The sequence below is a fragment of the Eleutherodactylus coqui genome, chromosome 8, assembly GCF_035609145.1.
Source record: "Eleutherodactylus coqui strain aEleCoq1 chromosome 8, aEleCoq1.hap1, whole genome shotgun sequence".
NCBI lineage: Eukaryota > Metazoa > Chordata > Amphibia > Anura > Eleutherodactylidae > Eleutherodactylus > Eleutherodactylus coqui.
The window spans coordinates 68168961-68194534 of NC_089844.1; the positions used below are offsets into that span (position 1 = coordinate 68168961).

Sequence of the window (25574 nt, forward strand, 5' to 3'; positions counted from 1 at the left end):
TTGTAGGAAAAAAATATACATTTGGGCTGTTTTTGTGAGGGAAGTGGATAATCTCCTTTTTGCTTACTGAATTGCAGAATATCAAATTTTTTTCTTCTTAGCTTTAACAGCAATCTTTATCAGAACAGCTGGGGATTGGGCGAGTGCCTAACAAAGTTTTATCTGGCAGTTCGCAGGAGCAGGCGAGATGGATAATCTCTTATCTGCTCCATAGAATGCGATAAGTAGCTTCTAGAAGTTTATTTAGGGGGTCGGAATCCTTCTTGAAGAATAAAGATAAATCCATATTTCCAGGTTTCTAAATACAATCTACAATATATTGCCGGTCACGGCTAGTTCAAGTCTGTGAGCTTGGAAGGTTTTAATTTTGTAGCCAAATTGTAAAAGTACACTGAAGTAAGTCCATGTTTCTGATGCTATCCGACTTATGTGACACTCAAGTAACTTGCAAGCTTTTGACTGGGCTGCCTTATTCAATGGGAGTATTTTAGGGGTACAGGTCAACTATACTATTGGCCCAAACTGCCAAAAAATATTGTGCTAATGGCGCCTAACAAAAAAACAACCCAGTGGACTCCTTGTTTTACAGTCTGCTGTATTCATAAGGGTGGTGCTCCCATTTGGTGAACATGTATATGACTTCCCCTACTAATATAATTGTGGTTACAGGGGATCACATTAACAGTGAACAGGCAGTCATTCATGAATGATGAATATCTGCCTGTTCACACAGGCTGATCCATTGTTTCATTTCTAACTGGGCGATCAACGATTTTATAGTTCTGCGTTCAGTCGTGCATGCATTAACCCTTTCCAATCCAATTTGCATCCTGGTTTTCCAAGGGGGCTTACTCTTTTTATACCATTATACAACAGCGCTATATGCTGGCTAAAGCCAGTACTGCATGAGGTGACACGTTGGATAGGCTCTGACAGCAGGGAGGCTGGAAATATACAGTAAGAGAACCCCGACGGACGTCTTCAAACATTGAAGCTGTACAGCCTTAAATCATAATGTCTTCAGAGGTCAGATAGTGGATTGGAAAGGGTTAAGCCTCAACGACAATCGTTGAAATTCTCTCTGATCTCACAAGAATCAGAACAATTTATCCTGTAAGAAGGCCCTTCAGTTTCACCATGCATCTTTCCCATAAAAGCATTAAAAAACAAATCAAAAAAACGTTTACTTCCTGGAGTTTTCTTAAACAGTATATTGACTTTTTCACCTAAAATTGTATTGTTCACCCCCAGTCTTATGTTTCTGCATTCACATAATGGAGTATGTTCTGAATGGTAATTGCTAGAAGCAAACAATAAATGACATCAGAACCTGATTTACGTAGTTCGTATAAAAGGAATCTATACAGTATTGACGCACCTGGGTAACGCTCAGCTCTCCGTGTCCATGTGGTGAACACAATCCGTTGTTATCTGCCGTCTCTTACGTACTGCATGACACATTTTAATTATCTTTTTTGTATTTCATTTCCAGAATGTAGTTCCAGCCGAAGTGTCTCTAGTTTGTGTGGTGAAGCCAGATGAGTTCTGGGATAAGAAAGTAACACATTTTTGCTTTTGGAAGGAGAAAGATCGCCTTGGTTTCGAGGTAAGAATGCTGAGACAAAAGTGAAGTAGTCTTCATGGATTAAAGGAAAGGGAAGCTTTTTTATTTGCACATTTGCTTTAACATGGCTGGACGATGTCCAGTCAACCTAGCTGTTGGGTTTTGCTTTCTGCCCATCTTGCATCCAGTGGTCAGGTGTTTCCACCCAGTGCCAAATCCATTGACTTGGTTCCAGCTCCACCGCTCCCTGCAGAAGTGCCACAGACCCCTCCTGCAGGACAGAGCAAGGACACATCAGCTGTCCTCTAATGACAGCGCTGCATGCTCCTTGGCTACAAATGACAGCTGATAACAGACTGTCTAGTAATGTCTTGCCAACCGATGGCATGTGCAGAATGGAATGAGTTCGGGGAGGAATAGCGTTGACTACTGGAAAGGGGGTTTGGAGACTTGCTTTGTCTCCTGTGCGGTAAGACTGGGGGCTCAGAGGCTTGTTGCAACCATGACAGTGGAACAATGAATATATTTTTCCAAAATTATATTACTTTTGCAAGTAAGAAATAAAATCACGACTTAGGTTCTACCAAACCACTCTTTCCATTATTTTGTCCTCGGATCAGTGAGAAATTCGAGGACAAGAAGATGAAGATCTAGGGAAACCCAGCTGCTGATATTTTTTCCCCAATATGACAAGGGCTCCCTTATGAATTTTCACTTCTTTTGTAATGAGAACGGTCATCACAGAAGGGGCATACATCTTAAGTTCTCAACTTGTGGTATGAAAATAAGAATGTCAAAGGCCACGTTACCAGTATGCAGATAAACCGACTGCCACATCTAACACAAGCAAAAGTGTGAATAACTTTTTTGGTGTGCCATGTTAAGTAATGCTTCTGGTTTCTTGGACGTAATCTGAGACATTAATCCTTTTTCTGTTGACTACCCCTTTAAGGGCGCTATAGATTTTTATTTTTGTGTCTAGGACTTGGGTGGTCTTAGACATATTTGCTGCTCATGAACTTTCATTTGCTCGATTATCACCCTATGTTAAAGAGCCATAAAATAATAGCGCACAACTTGTCCTCTATTTAATATATTTTCTCTGTGTCGTTCTTGACAACCGCTAAAGTAAGCGGGAGCTTTTGGTCTTTCCTAGCACAAGTGAGAAGAGTGATGATCCCTCTGCACTGTGACAGCCCACTCAGATATGCATAGACTACTATTAAGTCTCCTCAGCCTTTTTTGCAAGCTAAACATTCCCTGATTCTTTAACCGTTCCTCATAGGACATGATTTGCAGACCGCTCACCATCTTGATAACTCTTCTCTCAACTTGCTCCAATTCGCCTTTTTTTTTTTTTTTTTTAAGTGGGGTGCCCAGAACTGGACACAGTATTCCAGATGAGGTCTAACTAAGGAAGAGTAGAAAGGGATAATGACCTCATGTGATCTAGACTGTATGCTTCTCTTAATACATCCCAGAATTGTGTTTGCCTTTTTGGCTGCTGCATCACATTATTGACTCATGTTCAGTCTATGAACTATTAGTATACCCAAGTCTTTTCCACATGTGCTGCTGCTTAGCCCAATTCCTCCCATTCTGTTTGTGCTTTTTTTTTTCATATTTCTTGCCCAGATGTAGTACTTTGCATTTCTTCTTGTTAAATACCATTCTGTTGATTGCTGCCCACCGTTCAAGCTTTTCTAGATCTTTTTGAATAATTTCTCTCTTCTCTAGTGTTAGCCATCCCTCCTAGCAAGCAGCAACCTAGACTCCTAGATTTGTGCTTGAAAAAGGAGCCTGTCTTTCTACGAAAAGCGTTGCACTCCATTGGTTTTCCCTCTATTGTTGCTTGTGTCTGCACGTGTTTGTCTCTCCACCAATTAAAAGTTAAAATATACCAGGACCCCCTCTGGCTTACTAAGGGCGTCCCATGATTGAGAGGAGTCCTTAACGAAGTAAGTCATACCTTTTACTAGACCTCTATCGTTCACATACTGCGTGCATAGAAGCACGGGGTTCTTTTCCATTTTGTCTATTGTGTTCTTGACCGAAGTCCTCCTAGCTTTCGGTCGTTGGCAAATTTGATCAGTTTCTCATCAATTCCAGATCATTTATAAAAATGTTGAACAACACTGGACCCAGGACAGAACCTTGTGGTACCCCACTTGACACATTCTTCCACTTGGATGTGCAGCCATTTATGACCACTTTTTGAGTACGTTCCCTAGCCAGTTGTGAATCCACCAAGCAGTTGCCTTGTCAATCCCATATTTGGTCATTTTTTAAAATATGAATAGTATGAGATACTTTGTCAAATGCTTTACTAAAGTCAATATATACTACATCTACTGCATTTCCCTGATAAACACAGTCGGTGAAATTAGATTAGTCTGACCTGACTTGTTTGTTACAAAACCATGCTGGCTCTGGTTAATTACTGCTTTCTCATCCAAGTACTTGCATACATGCTGTTTAATAATTTGTTCAAAGATCTTTCCCGGTATAGAAGTCAGGCTCACAGGCCTGTAGTTTCTTGGATCCATCTTCCTCCCTTTTTTTGAAGATAGGGACAATATTTACCCTTTTCCAATCCTCTGTGACTTCTCCTGTTCTCCATGAATTTTCAAAGATTATGACAAGTGGTTCAACAATTACCTCCGCTGCTTCCTTTAGTATCCTAGGGTGTAATTAATCTGAACCTTGAGACTTGAATTCATTTAAGTTAGCCAAGTGTTCCCTCACCATCTCTCTGCTTGTAGATAGCCTGCATTCCTTTATTCCCCCAATAGCACAGGAAAGATTAGTTGATGTTACATCTACTTTCTTAGAGAAAACAAATACAGAATAGGAATTTAACAGTTTGTCCTTCTCAACATCATTCGTGACCAATTACATGCAACGATTATTGCACAAAATTAGTTCAAAAGAACAACTTTGTGCAGTAATTGCTACGTGTAAATGCAAAGCCATCGTGCACTATTCATTCATTTATCGTTTATCGCTGAGTTTCAGCCAACATAACAATGGTTGTTAGTTTGTATGTTTTTCGCTTTGCTTAATGGCTTTCATTCAGTCTTTAAAAGACTGAACAAGTTGAGGGGAGGAGTGATTTTTTTCGCCTTTCCAAAACATGAGGACTACTTCTTTACTCATGCCAGCAGAACACAATGGCTTATCTTCACACTAATTAAAACCCTGCTGGCCAGAGATTACTTGTATAAACACACTCCCACCTGAGCAAACAACATATACAGTGTTTGCTTTATCTAATGAGGGAAATGGAGAGGATTTCACATGAGTATCTGCACATTTAAATATTCAGCATTTTTATGCAAAGAAGTCGTTAATTCGTTCAGTTTTTCGTTTGTTTGTAACTGGGGCTTTTGCCTTGTTTTTCTTTTTTTTTTCTTTAACTGGAAAGAATAGCGTGCTTTTAGCTGTGAAAGAGCAATGGAAACGAGATTGAAAAGAACTAACACAAGGTTGAATAGAGCCAAAGATAAGACCAGACCTCTCAATCATCCTGCTTAGTAGACAAACAGTTTCCCTTTCCTTTTGGTATATGTTTCCAGTTAATAAGTATTCCATTTGAATGCAGCAAGCAGTGAACAGAAGCGTCGGAGTGCCCCCGCCGTATGGTAGTCATCAGTGTGACATACGGTGAGTGACACAGTTCACTCCTAGTCATGCCTTTTGTGACTATGAATAATATGTTACTCTGAAGAGCTGTGAACTTTGTAACTCGATTTATGTCTTGTTTTTCATAGAGTTAGTTGTAAAAACATCCTTCAGGCATACTGGGACCACCGCTATAGCCAGTGTTCCGGATCCCACCATGCTTTTGATATATATGGCTTATTAAAAGCTTGCAGAAATAGACAGCTTATTTTTTTAGCAGAGCCATTATTATCTGAACAAGTTGTCACCAGGAAAGATTTAAGGTTACAGAGACTGTGGCAGGGCTTAAAGGGGCTAACCAGAATATAAAGTTATCCCCTATCTATAGGGTAGGGGATAACTTGCTGATTGGTGGGGGTTTCAATGCTGAGATCCCCGCCGATCTGGGGAATGGGACTCTCCCGTGCCCGACTATCCTTTCGCTTGAATGACCATCGCTCCATCCAGTTTCCTACCTCCCTACAGGGAAGGGGGGGGCAGTAACCCCACAGTGAGGACCACAAGGGACACAAGACCCCCATTCTTGAGATGAGAGTGAGTGTCAGTGGTGAGACCTCCACCAATAAGCAAGTTAACCCCTATCTTGAGGATATGGAATAATGTGCTATTCTGGTACAACTCTTTTAATGGGATGACTGTAAGGGTGCACTTGCTGGGGGCTTCCTGCAGCAGATAATATGCAGTGAGTACACCGCAAATATGCAGTGGCCAAATCCACACCTGAATAGTTCTTACTTTGCTGCGGATTTAACGCAGGCTTGCATTTCAAGGGTTAAAAACCACAGTCAAAATTTGCAGTATGACATGTTGCGGATTTAGGGTTTGCAGCGTATTTCTAATACACTGTGTATTTTGTGCAATAATTTTCCACTCCGTGTGGATATTTGTTTTAAATCACATCCACGTGGTTCCTACTGTAATGTAATGTAAATGGTGTAGAATATCCACAGGATAATCCACTGCAGAATTTACGGCATGAAAAGGCTCGCTAAGGGCTTATTTAGACAACCGTATAGCGGCCGGGTATTCACGCCCAGCCGATATACAGCATCCCTCTCTGCGGGGGAAGGCTGGAAGAGCCGGGAGCAGTGCTCTGAGCTCCGCCCCTCTGCACTAGTTGCACAAAGGGGGCGGAGCTACGTTTTTCTGACTTAGCTCTGCCCGCCCCTCCCATTGCAAATAGTGCCGAGGGGTGGATAGGAGGCGGAGAGGGGGCTCTTCCAAGCCTCCTTCCCCTATAGACAGGGACACCGTATATTGGCCGGGCGTGAATAAAGCCCTAAGGGTGAATACCCACTTGCGTTTTTTTTCACGCGATTGTCAATGGGACTTTCTAATGTTAAAAACGCATTGCAAGTTTGTGCTTTGCAATTTTTGTGCAATGCGTTTTAACATTAGAAAGTCCCATTGATAATCGTGTGAAAAAAATGTTGCGATATCGCGTGAAAAAAAAAGCGCAAGAAAAGCCCTAAGGCCACTCTCACACAGAGTCCAAAAAGCGCAGCGATTTTACCGCCGTTTTTGGACACAGGCTACTGCATCTTACAGCGGTTTTTAAGCACCCCATCATTGTAATGGGTGATGAGGTGTGTTAAAATGCGTGAAAATGTGACAAAATAGAGCAGACAGCGCTCAAATATCAAGTCTGCGAAGCCCCATTGAACTCAACGGGAGCGTTATACAGCGATTACCGCGGCGTTTTGAAATGCTGCATTTTCTGCCCTTGTATTCTGGTCCATACCACAGTCCAGAATTGGACATGCAATGTACTCTGGCCCCAGGTAATGGGCAGCATATGGACGTGTGTCCATGTGCTGTGCAATGTGAGTTGTGCCTGAAAATCTTGGTTCCAACTTGCATACACCCATGTGAATTGACTCTGAGAGCACGATATACTGCAATACTAAAGTATTGCAGTATTTTGTACCTGTGATGAGGGAATCACTAGTTTTGTTAATTATTAGTAAGTAAATATTGTTTAAACCCTCCTTTCCCCAGTTGACACACACACAAAAAAAAACTGAAGAATGAAACAAAATTGGTATTGCCGTCCGTTTTATTACAATTCTACCTTATTTAGGCCATGTGATTTAATGCTGTCAGAAAACAATTACTTGATTCCAGAGTTGTGCTTTTGTTGGTCAGTCTGCCTCAAAGGAAAAATGTAATTAAAAACCATCAAAAATTCAGCAAAGTGGTACTAATAGAAATTACAATTCTCGCCACAAAAAAAGCCCATCCACCAACAATTAAGCCAGTAACGAAAAACATTTTTGTAAAGGTATTTTTGTTAAGTATCACAACTTAAATAAAACTATATAAATTTGGTGTTGTGAACATACTGATCTGTGCCCAAAACTATAGAGAATAAATATGCTCCCTGAGGCATCTGACAGGTGTCGTCACCCAGCCAGAAGGCCTGGTACCATTCCGTATACCTGTCAATTTGAACCTCTTATGTAGAAGCCCTAGACAAGTTTACGGGGCGTCCTTAATTATGTCCTTGTCAGGCCTTCTGTTGGCTGCAGGATTCACATGGGTAAAGAAGACTGTAGGGGCTTTGGTTAGCGGGAGGTGAGTGAGTTTTTTTTTTTTTTATGTACTCTGCATCCTCCCCACTGCCACCAATGACTTTGGGAAAACCCCTTTCATATATTTGTTGCTCCCTACTGGACATTGCCCATCAAATCCCCATCTTAGTTTTATGTTCATTTGTTTTACAGTGGTTGACCAATTTAGAAAACCCATTTTCATAGACACGTTTAAAAACTCCTGACTTAAGAGTATGGATCCTCTGTTCAGGATCCTCACTCTCTGGTGGAGAATGATTACAAAGAGTGTCCCTTGCTCTGAAGAACCTCTCCTATTCTGAACTACGGACAACCCATTGATATGAGTGGGCACTGTGTAAAACTTAAAGGGGTTGTCAAAAGTTGTGGGGTTTTTTTTCTCGTTTTTTTACATTTTGTTCTCCACATGCATAAAAACAGCAGAACATCCTATACTCGCCTCTCCAAGCTCCCCGCAACTCCACCGACGCAGCTCCAATCTCCCCTCTGACACTGTGTTGGACAGTCTGTCTGTTTACAGAACATCACAGGCTGCTGCAGCCAATCACAGACCTCAGAGCTTAAACATTGAGGTCTGTGATTGGCTGCAGCAGCCTGTGATCCATAAACGGGCTGACTGCAGCCTGGCAACAAGGACCCCACTTGAAGAACAGCGCGGTGGAGGGTCCCAGCATAGAGACACTTTTTGATCAGCCCATTGCCAAGTGACCCGCTTAACAAGTAGGGATTCTCCAAAGTGAAGAACCCCTTTGATGATGTGTGAGAATGGATTAGCTTTTTACATCCGTTTTGCTAATTTTTCTTGAATTTTGTCAATCCATAAAAAATTACCATTTCGATTTAGGATTCCTCTTTCCTACCGGTTTTCATACCCAAAACCTGTTTTTAATTTCCATCTCTTCAGCGTGTTTATGCAGCAGTCTAGACTCCTATATCTTGTGCTTGCTGCAAAGTGCAGAAATTGGAAATGAATTCCCCGGAGCTGTTAAAGCTCATCTGGTTCCCTGTCCATGTTTTCACAAGGATCACAGTTATATTACAGCAAATCAATGCAAACAAACACGGCAGTGCAAATACACCGACCATAAACCTTCGGCGCACATTGTGTATTCTTTATAGCCCACAAGAGACTGGAAGTGACTTTCATTTGCATCAGTAACAGAAGTGTGATCTACATATATTTCGGTATATTATTGGCCACTACGCTGCAGTACCCAGGGATCTATAGATGGTAAAGCATCCTTACTGAGCAATATTAAGACTCCACAGAGTGCTGTGTATGACACTTTTCACAATGTATCACTGGCGCTGGTATATATTGTAATAGAAGAAGCCTGCTTGACTCAGAAATGTAATTAAATAAAGGCTTCTCCATTGTGTTTGACAATGATTCATTTGGGAACGTGTGACTTGTGTTTCCGTGCCTGCACGGTGACGGGGATTTTCTTTTGTTCGGAGCCTACCAGTGGTGCAGAGTTATTGTTCTATTAAACAAACCAGCCCCTGCTTATATTTCCTGCATGGAACAGATCTCATACTCAAAGTGTTAATTGCTAGACGTCCACATTATTCTCAGGAGCCATGGGACTAAATTATTACTATCTCAGTATGTTCCAAGGATTTGGTCCCATCATGAGGCGAGCAAATGTTCTCTGGGAGAAGGAAAAGATGGTGGAAATTCAAGTCTTGGGCCTGAGGGTGAAGCTAACCTTGAAAGTCATCTCTAGTGGATTGTGTGGGGCACATGGTCAAAGGCAGGAAGGGCGGTATGTAATCCAAAGTTTTGGATTGACTTCTGCAATAAGGGCTAAATGCTTATCTAAAATTTCATTTTTTATTTCCTTCTCTGTGGCCTCCCCACACTCTTCAGGGACGCACATGGGGCCCCTAGGAAAACATAGAAATACCCTCCCCCAAGAAAAAAAATATATTCGGCACAGTATATGTATAACCGATGCAGAGGCTCAGCTCTAGTATACCTCAAAATAGTGCAGTCACCAAATAGTCAGAATCCAGTTCCGTACAATGATAGAGAAATGAAAACTCATATCGCCAAACAGATGATATAACTGACGGTAACTGCACTGAAAACACTATCTGGACCCAGACCACCATAAAAACTTTTTAGCTTTGATTTGTCTCTGCGGTCCCAATCCTGCTGCTACCTCCAGTGTCCCTCTCATTACCCCTCCCCACTTAATTGGACTTGTGCCGCACCTAGGGCTCCACAAGGTAATAATACCCTACACCCCCCCCCCCCCCCCCGTGACTCCTCAAAGTTCTAGTAAGCCCTTGATTTGTTGTCCTATTCTCTAAAGTCCATTCAACAGCAGAACTCTATTACATTCTCAGTCCTGCCTGACAAGGTGGCCAATTGCAGTCATGACCCCGCTCCTCCTCCGGTGTTGTGCTCTCGGTAGAGTAAAGCAGGAGATAGACCAGTCGGGGACTGAATGGTGCAGTACTGGGAGGTAGAAGAAACAATTCCACTGCTGACTCTGTGTCCTAGCTAGTCAACAGCAGAATGGAGGCGAAGCCATCCTGCCCTGTGCCCCTTTGAGCTGCATGGTGCACTGCTGCTTCTAACACACTTGTCTTCCCTCAACTCTGCTGCCTGGATAATCCGTCTTTTCCTTGTTACTCCTCTGTCTCTCCGTTCTGCCATTCTTTCCACAGGCTACCCGGTCAGAGAATTCAGTTCAAAATATTAACCGTAATATACAAGGTTGTCCGCAATCTGTTTCCTCTGTACTAGTACCCCATTACCTACTCCACATGGAATCTTTGGTCCCCACCAGACCTGCTTCTCTGCTCTCTTCTGTATGTTCCTCACACAGCCTTCTCCGAGATTCCTTCCTTGTTTTGCAACTTGCTGCACCAAACTATCAGACTCTCCCCCACCTTCAAAAGCAACCTAAAATCCCACCTCTTTAGAAAAGCCTACGATAATCCCTACTATCACTACAGTACCATACCAACAGCTTCTGCCCTCGTCTATTGTCTCCTCCCCTGGTAGATTGTAAGCCCTCATGGGCAGGGTTTCCTCTTCCTGTCTTCTAGTCTGTCACTTATTTAGTCTTGTTTTTTGTACTTCTTTTTATCTTATTTACATTGCCTTAGAATTAATGGCACTTTACCATTCTATGATAAAACCTCTTCACATATTAATATTATTTTAGAGTTGGAAGGGACCTTCAGAGTCATCGGGTCCAACCCGCTGCTCAATGCAGGATCACTAAATCATCCCAGACAGATGTCTGTCCAGCTTTTGTATGAAGATTTCCATTGAAGGAGAACTCACCACCTCCCATTGCAACCTGTTCCACTCATTGATCACCCTCACTGATCAATCTATTCTCTGGGCAAATACTATTGATCATCAGGATAGGTCAACAGTTGATCACCGGGGATCAGCTAATTAGTGCAGCAGGGCTGGTTACCATCATCGGAGTCAAAGCTGTAAGTATAATGGGTGGTTTTGTTCCCATTGATTTCAGTAGGAGTGAAGCCGCCTCTTATTGCATCTAAGGATAAAGGACAAGTGCACTCTGGCTCTGTCTGCGGGAGTTCTTGTAGCACATAATACATTGCATTCATTCGGACACACATACTTATCAGAAGATCGTGGGGGATGTAGTGGATTAGAGGTTATCTTGCCTCCAGCAGATATTCTGCTGTGCTGAAGGAGGGGCAACAAAATATAGTTTAAAAAGATACAAAAGTTCCTAAATATCTCAGTTTATTCCAGAATGCAGTGCTATTGCTATATTTATACGTGCTGTTCTTACGGCGTAATCACAATAATTTCATCACCCTTCATTTCCACTAATGGAGAACCACTTCATAAATATTTGTCCTCTGCATTCAGTTTATAAAGTAATTGCATTTTCCTTTTTTTTTTATACTAAAAAAACAAGAATATTCTTTGTCTTGTGGTAAAAGAATTTGTCTTAATAGCTTTGCTGCTTGTGGGAAATATTCGTGGTTTTTTTAACTTAATTGTAAAATACTAGAAAATTACATTGCAGGCGGAAAAAAAAGATGCGGCTCCTCTCCATGAATCAAATACTTCAAGTAAAGGAAAAATGGAATTGCATGTTCTTTTAGACATAAATGTAAGGAGCTTATAGGGTTAAGGAGACCTCCTGTAGTTTTAGATTTGACATGTTCTCCTATGTGTAACTCTCCAAATAAATTCTATTCTTCCATCCATCCAAGTATTCCATATATGAACATTTCTTATGGTGCAATGGAGGGCATCACTTAATTTTTTTTTTTATGAATTACAACCAGTTACTGGCGCACCTTCTCTTTTTGTTTTCGGATGGTAATTTTTTTTTTATTCTATTTTCTGTACATTATTACTAGAGCAGTATTCAGATATATGCTTTACGGAAGCCACATGGACATAGAAACTGTAGTCTTAAGATGACTTCTTTTGGAGATTATTGGTCCTTTTACATGGGATGAGCTGTTGGGCAAATGATGTCCAACTCTCGTCTCAGTCATGCTGTGCTATTTACCAGGAGCGAGTATCGTTGGCTTAGCTAATCAGAGCCAGCGCTCGATGAAGGGCTGTGATTGGGACATCGAGTGCTGGCTGTGATTGGCTAAGCATCAGCCAATCAGAGGCAGCGCTTACAGGAGGCGTGGTTTTTTCAATCCTCTGCCAGAAGAGATGAAGGAGAATAGTAGCGGGGAGAACATGTGACCAGGCTGACAGTACTTCTTAGGTGATGTATACTGTGTTTTTTTTTTATTTTTGCCTGCAGCCAGGGCTTAGATTTGGCTTTGACAGTCAAACATGCATCGCACTGCATGAAAATCATGTTTTCGTGCGATGCAACAGAGAGTAAGGCTCCATAGGGAAACATGGGCTACAAAACCTCACTATTTGCGGGCATATTGTTGGACCTGCGAGGTTTTTGTGTCTGGCTGTTGCATGCTACAAAACATCGCATGTGTGAATGAACCCATAGGAAAGCATGGGCTTCACATACATGCGATTTGAAAGCATTGTAGCAACATAACAAAATCACACGACTTTGTCACCCGTGTGAAGAAGGCCTTATCGTTTAGATTCCCACGGGAGCGCAACGTTGACTGCCCGTGTAATAGAGCCATTTATTGTGAATGTTACAGTTTATTATCTATACATATACATAGTAACATGAAAAAAAAAATCATCAGATATGCTTAAAACTTATGTTTAGTATGAAACTTGATTTATACAGTGGGTCATTTTCTCTTTAAAGACAGAGTCCCCATGTCATATACTTGGTATGACGCAGCATCTGTTTTGCCTGGAGTGTTCCGTCTAAGGATATTTGAGTTACAGTATCTGTCTCAGATGTTCTGCATAAACAATTGAGTTCCGATATTCCTTCTGCACATATTACATATTCCCCCTAGAACAGTTTTTACATGAATAGAGAGGTAATAGTGTGAAAACCTATCTTCTGTATCTGGAGGAGGGGGGGGGGATATCCGTTAAGCAGTGCTTGACGTTCTCATCCTGCCGGACTGCAGAGCCGCTAATTCTGTCATCTGCTGCAGACTGACACTATGGATTTTGCCTAATTTTGTTGACTTCTTACTCTGGTCAATTATTTCCCATATAATTTGTATCGCTTGATCTGTCATGTAAATGTTTCTTCATGGTTAAAAAGACATTATCCGTTCCGGACAGCCTAAGAAGTAAAACCTAGCCGCCTGTGAAAGTATGAAATTAATTTGAATTTAGATGATATTTCTGCGAATGAAGGATTTGCTTTCCATCCATATCCAATATTGTGGTTTTAATCAAATTCCATGGCTGACAGCCAGAGATTTGTAAAACTGAAATATTTATGCATTGTGACATTCAATATTTGAGTTTACAAAGATTTGCAAACCACATATTAACTTTATAGGTTACATTTTAACTTAGAAGAATGAATACATATGGGGAAGGTTTGCTGTTGAGAATTCGATACTTTTCGGGTGCAAAATACCTTTTTTGCACCAAAAAGCTGCCTATTTTGCACCATATTTATGATGCATGTAAAACACTCTAGGATACTTTTTTCGGACACTGGGTATGGCTTTTTGGAAAAGGGTGCACGGCCTAATGCAGCATTTTGCGCACAAAATGTGCTAATTCTTCACTAAGAGGTGGTATAACGTTACACTAGACCAGGGTTTCCCAAAGCTTGCTTTGCGAAGTCTTGGGGCTCCGCGAGTCAGTGTCAGGAGCTCAAACCAAGGGACTTGGTTCCCGCTCTACCCGTTGCTGTAGCAGTTTCTGGACAGGCTGTACTGAGCAAATGCGCATCCAGGATCTGCAGTCGGCATAGCAACGCGGATCGCATGAGCCAGCTTCGGTCATGTGATCTGCATTGCTATGCCGATCACAGGTCCTGGACATTCCTTTGCTCAGTACAGCCTGTCCAGAAACTGCTACAGCGGTGATTAGAGCAGGGAACAATGGTGGATTATAATAGGCACGATTGAGGCGACTGCCCTGGCCTGAGACTGTAAGGGGGCCCACAGGTGTCCCACTCGCCCCTATTGTAAGCCGCACTGCTAAACCTCCAGCTGCAGGTATTGGAGGGGGTTAAGCAACTTCCTATTTTCACAGCCTTCCATCTCTGCTGCCTGCGATCTCTCCAGTGCAACAGACAGGGAAGGCTATGTGTAGTAAGTAATTTAACCCCTTCCTCTCCCTGCATCTGAAGAGCAGAGCAGCAATGGTGGGGGAGGGGGGCGCCATCACTACTGAGGCCGCAATGCTAGACTCTATTACTACTGGAGCCACCAATTCAGGAGACACTATTACTACTAGGGCCGCAATAGGGGACCCTACTACTACTGGGGCCGCAATAGGGGACGCTATTACTACTGGGGCCGCAATAGAGGACGCTATTACTATTGTGTCCCCAATAGAAGACACTGTTACTACTGGGCCCGTAATAGGAGACACTGTTGTTACTGGGGCCGCAATAGGGGACCCTACTACTACTGGGGCCACAATAGTGGACCCTACTACTACTGGGGCCGCAATAGGGGACCCTACTACTGCTACTGGGGCCGCAATAGGGGACCCTACTACTGCTACTGGGGCCGCAATAGGGGACCCTACTACTGCTACTGGGGCCGCAATAGGGGACCCTACTACTGCTACTGGGGCCGCAATAGGGGACCCTACTACTGCTACTGGGGCCGCAATAGGGGACCCTACTACTGCTACTGGGGCCGCAATAGGGGACCCTACTACTGCTACTGGGGCCGCAATGGGGGACCCTACTACTGCTACTGGGGCCGCAATGGGGGACCCTACTACTGCTACTGGGGCCGCAATGGGGGACCCTACTACTGCTACTGGGGCCGCAATGGGGGACCCTACTACTGCTACTGGGGCCGCAATGGGGGACCCTACTACTGCTACTGGGGCCGCAATGGGGGACCCTACTACTGCTACTGGGGCCGCAATGGGGGACCCTACTACTGCTACTGGGGCCGCAATGGGGGACCCTACTACTGCTACTGGGGCCGCAATGGGGGACCCTACTACTGCTACTGGGGCCGCAATGGGGGACCCTACTACTGCTACTGGGCCTGCAATGAGGGACCCTACTACTGCTACTGGGGCCGCAATAGTAACATAGTATGTAAGGCTGAAATGAAGACAATGTCCATCTAGTCCAGCCTGTCTATCCTACTGTGTTGATCCAGAGGAAGGCAAAAAACCCCAAGGCCAGAAGCCAATTAGCCCTTTTGGGGAAAAAATTCCTTCCCGACTCCCTAATGGCAATCAGATTGTTCCCTGGATCAACCCCTAATAGTTCCTACCTTCCTATATACCCGGATTGACACTTAACGTAAGATTTATATCCTGTAATATCCTTCTTCTCCAGAAAGACATCAAGTCCCCTTTTAAACTCCTCTATGGATTTTGCCATCACCACTTCCTCCGGTAGAGAGTTCCACAGTCTAACTGCTCTTACAGTAAAGAATCCCCTTCTATGTTGGTGATGAAACCTACTTTCCTCTAATCGTAGCGGATGTCCTCTTGTTACCGTCATGGTCCTGGGTGTAAACAGATCACGGGAGAGATCCTTGTATTGTCCCCTCATGTACTTATACATGGTTATTTGGTCGCCTCTTAACCTTCTTTTTTCTAGAGTAAATAGTCCCAATTTGGATAGCCTCTCTGGGTATTCCAGTCCTGTCATTCCATTTATTAGTTTAGTTGCCCTTCTTTGAACCCCCGCAAGCACTGTGACATCTTTCCTGAGCACTGGTGACCAGAACTGTGCGCAGTATTCCATGTGAGGCCTGACAAGTGCCTTATATAATGGAAGGATAATGTTCTCGTCCTTCGCCCCTATACCTCTTTTAATGCACCCAAAGACTTTATTTGCCTTTGCAGCAGCTGACTGGCATTGGTTACTCCAGTTTAGTCTATTATCCACTAATACCCCCAGATCCTTTTCCATATCCCTTTTCCCCCAGCGGTACCCCATTAAGTGAATATTTGTGACATCCGTTTCTCCTGCCCATGTGCATAGTCTTACATTTTTCAACATTGAACTTCATTTGCCATTTTCCTGCCCAAGCCCCCAGCTTATCCAGGTCCGTTTGTAGCCGCACATTGTCCTCCGTTCCATTAATTATATTGTATAATTTTGTGTCATCTGCAAATATTGATATTTTGCTGTGCAGCCCCTCTATCAGGTCATTGATAAATATGTTGAACAGAGTAGGGTCTAATACTGAACCCTGTGGCACCCCGCTAGTGACTGTGGTCCAATCAGAGTACGAACCATTTATTACCACCCTCTGCTTTCTATCATTGAGCCAATTTTTTACCCACTTACAAACGTTTTCGCCCAGTCCGAGCTGCCTCATTTTGTAGATTAGCCTATTATGTGGCACGGTGTCAAAGGCTTTAGAGAAGTCCAGATATACAAGATCAATAGATTCTCCCTGGTCCAGCTTAGAGCTTACTTCATCGTAGAAACTGATCAGATTTCATGAAGCCCTTCATGAATCCATGCTCGTGAGGAGTTATTCACTTATTCTCCTTAAGGTACTCATCGATGGCGTCTCTCAGAATCCCCTCGAAAATTTTTCCCGTTACTGAAGTGAGACTTACTGGCCTGTAGTTACCAGGCTCACTTTTGCTCCCTTTTTTGTAAATTGGAACCACGTTGGCAATGCGCCAATCCAATGGTACTACACCGGTCTTGATAGTGTCCAGAAATATTAGGTATAGCGGCCTAGCTATCTCGTCACTTAGTTCCCTTAGTATCCTTGGGTGTAATCCATCTGGGCCCGGCGATTTATCAATTTTAGTTTTCTTTAGACGCTTCCGCACCTCCTCCTGCGTTAGGTATGAGATATTTTGTGAGGGGTTCGTTTTATTCCCCTGCATCTCGTGTGGCATTTCCTTTTCGTTTGTGAATACACTTGAGAAGAAACTGTTTAGTAGATTTGCTTTCCCTTCGTCATCATCAATGATTTCTCCTGCATTGTTTTTAAAGGGCCAGCGCTCTCCCTGCAAATCCTTTTGCTGTTGATATAGTTGAAAAATAGCTTCGGGTTGTTTTTGCTCTCTTTGGCGATCCGTCTTTCTGCTTCCTCCTTGGCAGTTTTGATCGTATCTTTGCATATTTAGTTTTTTTCCCTGTATGATTTTAGCGCTTCTTCGCTGCCTTCTTACTTTAGTAGTTTGAACGCTTTCTTTTTTTCGTTTATTGCCCCTCTTACCGTCTTGTCGAGCCACATTGGTTTCCTTTTAGTTGAGTTTCTTTTATTTTTAAAGGGGAATGAACTGCTCACATGAGGTGATTAGGATCCTTTAATAGGGGACCCTACTACTGCTACTGGGGCCGCAATAGGGGACCCTACTACTGCTACTGGGGCCGCAATAGGGGACCCTACTACTGCTACTGGGGCCGCAATAGGGGACCCTACTACTGCTACTGGGGCCGCAATAGGGGACCCTACTACTGCTACTGGGGCCGCAATAGGGGACCCTACTACTGCTACTGGGGCCGCAATAGGGGACCCTACTACTGCTACTGGGGCCGCAATAGGGGACCCTACTACTGCTACTGGGGCCGCTATAGGGGACCCTACTACTGCTACTGGGGCCGCTATAGGGGACCCTACTACTGGGGCCGCTATAGGGCACCCTGCTACTGGGGCCGCTATAGGGCACCCTGCTACTGGGGCCGCTATAGGGCACCCTGCTACTGGGGCCGCTATAGGGCACCCTACTACTGGGGCCGCTATAGGGCACCCTACTACTGGGGCCGCTATAGGGCACCCTACTACTGGGGCCGCTATAGGGCACCCTACTATTGGGGCCGCTATAGGGCACCCTACTACTGCTACGAGGGGCCGATATAGGGCACCCTACTACTGCTACGGGGGCCGCTATAGGGCACCCTACTACTGCTACGGGGGCCGCTATAGGGGACCCTACTACGGGGGCCGCAATAGGGGACCCTACTACGGGGGCCGCAATAGGGGACCCTACTACGGGGGCCGCAATAGGGGACCCTGCTACTGGGGGCCGCAATAGGGGACCCTGCTACTGGGGGCCGCAATAGGGGACCCTACCACTGGGGGCCGCAATAGGGGACCCTACTACTGGGGGCAGCAATAGGGAATGCTATTACTACATGGGGCAGATTTGCTGCGGAATTTACAGTAGCTGTAGCAACAAAGTGGATGAGATTTTGAAAATCTCTTCCACATGCTGTGGAAAAAATCTGTGCAAAACCTGTGCGAAAATTGACATGCGGTGTGGGGTTTAATTCTACAGCATGTTAAGTTTAAATATAATGTATATCAATAGCCCATCCAGTGCTCAAGCGTTCTTCCTTGTTGTGTTTTTTTTTTTTTTAAACGGCCCTGTCCTTTTTAAGTTGTGATAAGCCACGCCCTGAACCCCTCCTTTGACCACACCCTCTGTCCCACTTTGGCGTTCCACGAGAAACTTTTGCTTCAAAAGGGCTCCATGGCTGAAAAAAGTTGGGAACCACTGCTCTAGACAGTCTTAAAATTCGCCCGATGTATCACTTAGCACTGAGTCGCTATGATATATCTAGCTCTACATATGTAACTGACGAATTTGAGCAATAATCGTGCAGTGTAAATGCACAAAAATTGCTCACTTTTCGTTCACAAGCTTTTATCGCTGACTTTCAGTCACCTTAATACTCATCGCTGGATCGTGGGCTTGTTCTGTGTGAACGTTCAGTGCTTCACACGGAAGAGAAAGCGCTGAGCGAGAAGGCCGCAACCTTAGCGGTGACGTCAGCAATCTTGCAGTTGTTTACCTGACTGTCGGCCCATGTAAAAGGGCCAAAAGCTGCAATACCCAGCATGGCTGGTACAAAAATGACAGCACTGCTCAGTAGGGAGAAATGTAAGTAATCAAGAGGCCACAGCACTTACCGGAGCACCACAGTTCCTTTTGTACAGCTGATTGGTGGGGGTGCCGAGGGTCTACCCCACAAACCTAATATTGGTAGTCAATTTGAAGGATATATGGCGTTCAATAGACCGACAAATCTATCATGGTAACAGGCGGTCTAACCAAGGATTGGAGTGTAGCCCTATGTAATCACAAAGTAATGGATATTGATAAGTGAACTTTTGAAAAGTTCAGTTTGGCTGGTTTGTCAAATTTTTGCAACAAGTTTGGTTTGGTCCCAATTAGTTTGAACCAAACCAGAGGTTGACCAGTACACCTAAAACTGATGTATAACACTCTGAGACCGTTATACAGGACTTTCATGGCTCTTGGACAGTGTTATACTGTACTGTAGAGAACTAGTGTTGAGCAAACAGAAACAGTAGAACCCTGTTTCAGGTAGAACTTTGCTTAAAGCTCCATTCAGGTTTGTGCCAAACTGTACTTTTAGCAAAGATCAAACTGAAACTGGGCTCTACTGGTTCGGTTCGCTGAACACTAGTATTGGAAGACCATGCAGTATTGTTGCCAATCCCAAGTTGTCAACACCTGTCAATTGCAAGAAGTCCTGCAAGTTTGGGTTTCTTGCAATCAACACGGCAAGTAGCAGCACGACTCTATTCCCTTCCATTTCTTTGCCGTGTCACATGGGCTACACTGCAGTCATTGGGCAAGCAACCTGTGTCCCTCCCTACCAAAGTCACCCTATCATAAATGATACATCATACTTCTTGAAGACCATACACTGTACAGTGGTTCCACAGTGAGTAAACCTTGAAGTGTGACGAGGAACTTTTTTACCTACACCCTTCCACTCATTGCCTTGAATGCAAGATCTGTCTTTTGTAAAATGTGCTCCTTGACTTCTATTGGATAATATGCCGCTTCATGTAACACTTCAGAGAGTGGACCCAGTCAGTTTGTATCTCATCATTGCAACTGTGCTGTTTTCTAGGTTATCTTGGTATCCGGTAATAAGCTGACAAGGTACATAGAACCTTCCCAACTCACAGAAGAATTCGGTGGAAGCCTTACTTATGATCATATGGATTGGTTGAATAAAAGACTAGTAAGTAATGAGCAAAAAAAAAAGTATTTCTAGGTACTTCATAAGATGGGAGGAACATGAGTGGGGATTAAAAAAACCCTCTCCTTGCCTTCATGCCCCTTCTAGGCTGTTGCCTGAGAATGGAGTGGACAAGTAATGATATGACCAGCTGCTTTAACTTTAAGTGTGCTGACCTCCACTTGTATGCATTAGCACAGTTTTAGACTACTACTTCCCCTCCATATTGCCACCGAAGTAAGGAGGTACAGCAGCCTTAAAGTACCAGTGCCATCAGTTACTATGATTACTGTTGGGATCCTATTAATATGTAGAAGCAGCAAGAAAAAGTATGTTAAAAATGCGAAGGTTTAAAGGTTAACCAAACTATTTTTACTAACTTTTGACATGTCATAGTGATGCGCCAGAAGTTTTGATCGGAAGGGTCCGGGTGCTGAGATCCTCACCAATTGCTAAAACAACAGGCAGATGTGCCCACCCGATCGTTGTGCCCATTTGTTTGTTACTGCGATCGGTGTATGGACTCTATAGACTTTACATGCAGTCGTGATAGAAACAGCAAATGGGCACAGGACTCAAAGATTGTGCTGCCACCCATCCACTGTAGTGATCAGTGGAGGACTCCGCACCCGGATGCTGCCGATCAAAACTTCTGACATGTTACTGTGAAGAAGTTGGTAAAAAGTTTATTTACCCTTTAATATAGTTATATATTCAGCCCAGACATCATATTTAAAGGGAACGTGTCATCAAGTTCTTACAATGCAATCTCCGATAAACCTTTAACAGTGCTGCTAGATTTGCAATATGTTCTCTGGTACCTTTATAATCTGTTTTTAAAGTTTTCCCACGCTGTATTAAAATGAGTTTAAGAGAGCAAAAGTTTTCCTCAGCGCCATGCTTCGGACTCGCTCCTGTTCTTGCTGGGCATGGATACTGATTTTTCTTCTGCCTGTAATCCCACGCAGGTGCTGAAGCAAACCTTGCCTGTGCACCCCAGCTCTCCATTGCTGAGACTTCAGTGGAGTACTGCGCATGCACATGTCATATGAGCTCAGACAAAGTGGGAGTAATAGCCCTCAAGGTGCATGCGCTGTACGCCATTGAAGTTACAGCTAGTAGAGGAGAGCTGATGTGCGTAGGCGCCTGCGCGGGATTACAGCGAAGAAAAGAAATCCGTGCATGCCAATCAAGAACGGAAGTGTCTAATTCGGCACTGAGAGAAAAATATGACGCTTTTCTGCAAAACCTGATTCTTTTCAACTCCTTAGAATACAGCGCCGGAAAACTTCACAGGAAGATTGTAAAGGTCCCGGGGCACGTAGTACAAACCAAATGGCGATAAGGAAATCTCATTAGCAGAACACTTAAGTTTATTGTGGATGGCATTGTACAAACTTAAAGGGGTTGTCCCGCGGCAGCAAGTGGGGGTAAGCACTTCTGTATGGCCATATTAATGCACTTTGTAATATACATCGTGCATTAAATATGAGCCATACAGAAGTTATTCACTTACCTCCTCCGGTGCTGGCGTCCTCGTCTCCTTGGCGCCGACTAACACGGTCTTCTCCTTCCTTTAGACGCGCTTGCACTGTGTGGTCTTCTGTTCTGTTGAATGGGGCCGCTCCGGCGTGCTCGCGCCGCCGAGGTCTTCTGCGCATGTGCAGACCAGCTCTCCGGCGCGGCCCCATTGCACAGAGCAGAAGACCGGACAGCGCAAGCTCGTCTAATGGAAGGAGAAGGCAGCATTAGTCGGCGCCATGGAGACGAGGACGCCAGCACTGGAGGGGTAAGTGTATAACTTCTGTATGGCTCATATTTAATGCACGATGTATATTACAAAGTGCATTAATTTGGCCATACAGAAGTGTATAACCCCACTTGCTGCCGCGGGACAACCCCTTTAATGGCAGGTTCCCTTTAAAGTGACAATCCCACTGTGCAACAGCTTTAAGGGGATTGTCCCACTAAACAGTTATCCCCTATCCACAGAATAGACCTGGTGGCGGTCCAGCCTCTGGAGCCCCCCCCCCCCCCCCCCCCCCCCCCACTAATCATGAGAACAGGGCACCCAAAGGTAGAGTGCTTGAACTCGGCACTGCAGTTGAAATAAATGGGTTTTTTTCATATGGGGTTGGTAGGGGTTCCACCGGTCATGTCAGCCAGTTATCCTTATAAGTTTGGTGGGACAACCCCATTAACAACTCTCTAGAGTTTACTCCTCTTGGTGAGAATGAATATATTTATTTAGCACTGATTTATCTTCTTGAACATCTTAAAAATATTGATATTCCAATATTTTCAATTCTTTTTCACAAGTTTTCGAAAATTTGCCTTAAGGTTCGACGTGTGGACAACAAATACCAAAAAAGGTCAACAAGTTAGGTGCTACCCGGGAACATGTACACAACAGTCTATTTGCTTAACTTCTCCATTTATTGTATAACCAGCATTTATACACGTTTCGAGGCTGCCAAGCCTCTTCCTCAGTATCTGCTGGGGGCATATGCCAATGGCAGAGAAGTGTGCTGTTATGCCTGCAGTGGAGTTTAAGCGCTTGGAGTTTTACAGCCTGGAAACGAGTATATATGCTGGCTATACAATAACCTAAGAAGCTAAACCAATACACCGTTGTGTGCTCTTATATGTTCCCGCCTTTACACCCAACTTTTTGGTATTTCTTTTCTTCTATTCCGGAGTAATGTACTGCACCCGTAGCATGTCTGCATGTAATGTGTCATTTGTATTCATTCTGCCAAACTTAATAGAAGTTCTTCCTCTATTGTACGGGATAATGTTTTGCCTCTGCATTGCAGGTATTTGAGAAGTTCACAAAGGAGTCGACATCGCTTCTGGACGAGCTGGCTGTTATCAACAATGGGAGTGATAAGGGAAATCAGAACGAGAAAGACAGGTTTGTGTAACCAACTGATTGTACTTTACTTGTACTTCTGCTGTGCAGCGCTATCATCCTAATCCCATTATCAGAAGCCATGTGTGCCGCCTGCCTTCCAAACCCTGCAGAGGAAGAGCGCGAAGAGCTTTGTGCAGGGAGTTATTCAGAAATGTGCATCCTCACAACATCAGTGGCGGTTAATTTTCTGAAAACAATGGCGGACCGACGTCTACAGGTATCAGAGATACTGAGAATGTTACAAATCCACAGCGGTTTACAATACGGCACGTGAATGAGATTCCGACAAATCTTATCCACATGGTCCGAAATGTTTCTATACGTTAATTAAGCTGTGTGCAGATTTCTAAATCCACAGCATGTCCCTACTTAACCGGACGTCCCTTATCACATGCAAAATGTATCAACAGCATCGACTCTTATTCTTTATGGCTTCCATACAAAGAAATGATGACGCCTACAGTCAAAAAGTAACCAAAAGACAGCAAAAAGGAAGAAGTAATAACATGCCTTTCTGACTTAGTTAAGAGTTACATGTTAAATCCAGCATCTTAGTGTCATAAGCATGCTAATTATTTTTTTTTTCTGTGCATATATTTGAAAGCACCCAAAAAGTGACGCGCCCCTTCTTGATGCAGATTTCACACTGAACCGTGTCTGAAAATCTGTCTGGGATTTAGCGCACGGATCCGCGGTAAAGGGAAGTACAAAACCGCAACAGTATTCCACATGGAAAAAAAAATCAGACGCAGAACATAGTCCTAGGTGGATTTATACAGCTTATTTTAAAGTCATTTGGATCTGTAAAACTTTGTATACATTGAGCTCCCCCTAGAGGAGGTGGCAGGTAAACAAACTTTTATCACTTCACACAATATTGGTGTGAAAGAAGGAGATGCCACAGTTCAGTGATTCATCCTTGGCCTTAGGGAGAGCGCCAAGAAGGTGAGTGAGGAGACTTATACGGCTATGCATGCTCCTCTGGGTAACATGCAAATAAGGAAGATGAAACAATACTAATTCGGCAGCATTCCTTCAAATCAATGCCTGACCCTTTATACAGAGCAATGATTGGGAATTGAAAACTAAGCCAGAATCCATACACAGACTGCTGTTTCGGAGTGTTTGCCCCCCATTCGTGTTCAGTAGGATCCTGGCTTGGCTAGTGCAAGGCCTATGACGTGGGTAGTGGGGGGGGGTAACATCACTTCTTAGGGAGAGCACCAAGAAGGTGAGTGAGGCGACTTATAAGGCCATCCATGCACCTCTGGGTAATATTCAAATAAGGAAGACGAAAGAATACCTCTGCAGTGCCACCTATTGGATGGCAACATTGCTTCAAATCAGTGCTTGCTTTAAGGGTCAAGGTAGCTGGCTCATGGTTGACTTAGCCTTCCATCTTTCCAAAGTCAGGTAAATGAGTACCCTTCACTTGCTGGGGGGTAAATATGACTGGGAAAGGCAATGGCAAACCACCCCGCAAAAAGTCTGCCAAGAAAACGTCACTCGAGATGAGCGAACATGCTTGGTAAGGTCAGTTACTCGAGCGATCTCTCTCACTTCCCCCCTCCCCCCCCCCCCCCCCAAGCTCGCTCGGAAGAGAAGGCAGTTACTTGAGATGAGTGAGGCTCGCTCGAGTAACTGACCTCACCGAGGGTGCTCGCTCATCTCTAGACGTCACCCTAGGAGTCAGTCATGACTCGGTGCTTGCACCAGGGGACTTTACCTTCTTTACCTAGTGAGGATCTCTGATGTGTTACGATATACTGAAATTAGAATCAGATCAATGTGATTTCTAAGCCCTGTCAGCAATAACAGTCCATTTTTAACTTTTCATTTTAAGGTCAATGGATTTCAATTACCTTCCCTCTGTTGATCCAGAAACGGTTCTGCAAACAGGTAAGAGGCTTGTTTACTATTCGAGTAGTAAAATCCTGAGATCTGCATTGTGCAATCGAGGAGTTTACATTTACACATGGATTCCACACCGAATGTCTGCTACAAAGTACGGCACACGTGGAGGAGATTTACTAACCCCGCTCACATGCTGCAGAGAGCAACCTGCTGCACGATTAACCCTGACAAACCCCACAATAGAAATTACCACTGCATGTAAGCCGTCCATGAATCTGAAATGTGCGCAAGAAATCAGATATGAAATCATGTTAGTAAGACTTATTGTACAGAATGTCCCGTACATGGCTAATTTTAATGACTGAGTGAGTAAAGCAAGCAAGCAGTGTGAGGATCTGTTAGACAAAAAGTCAACTTGTCAGGATCAAGAGACAAAAAAAAGTTTACCTGTCAGCATC

The 25574-nt window shown here is 43.9% G+C and overlaps 1 protein-coding gene across 1 annotated transcript in view; it reads left to right on the forward strand.

The window, feature by feature from the left end:
• SESTD1 (SEC14 and spectrin domain containing 1) overlaps positions 1 to 25574 on the forward strand; it is a 152063-nt gene that overhangs the window by 77207 nt on the left and 49282 nt on the right. Inside the window, exons 5-8 of the mRNA XM_066575769.1 lie at positions 1493 to 1606; positions 20238 to 20351; positions 23165 to 23262; positions 25106 to 25161. Coding sequence (XP_066431866.1) covers positions 1493 to 1606; positions 20238 to 20351; positions 23165 to 23262; positions 25106 to 25161 — 382 coding nt within the window. The remainder of the gene's footprint in view (positions 1 to 1492; positions 1607 to 20237; positions 20352 to 23164; positions 23263 to 25105; positions 25162 to 25574) is intronic.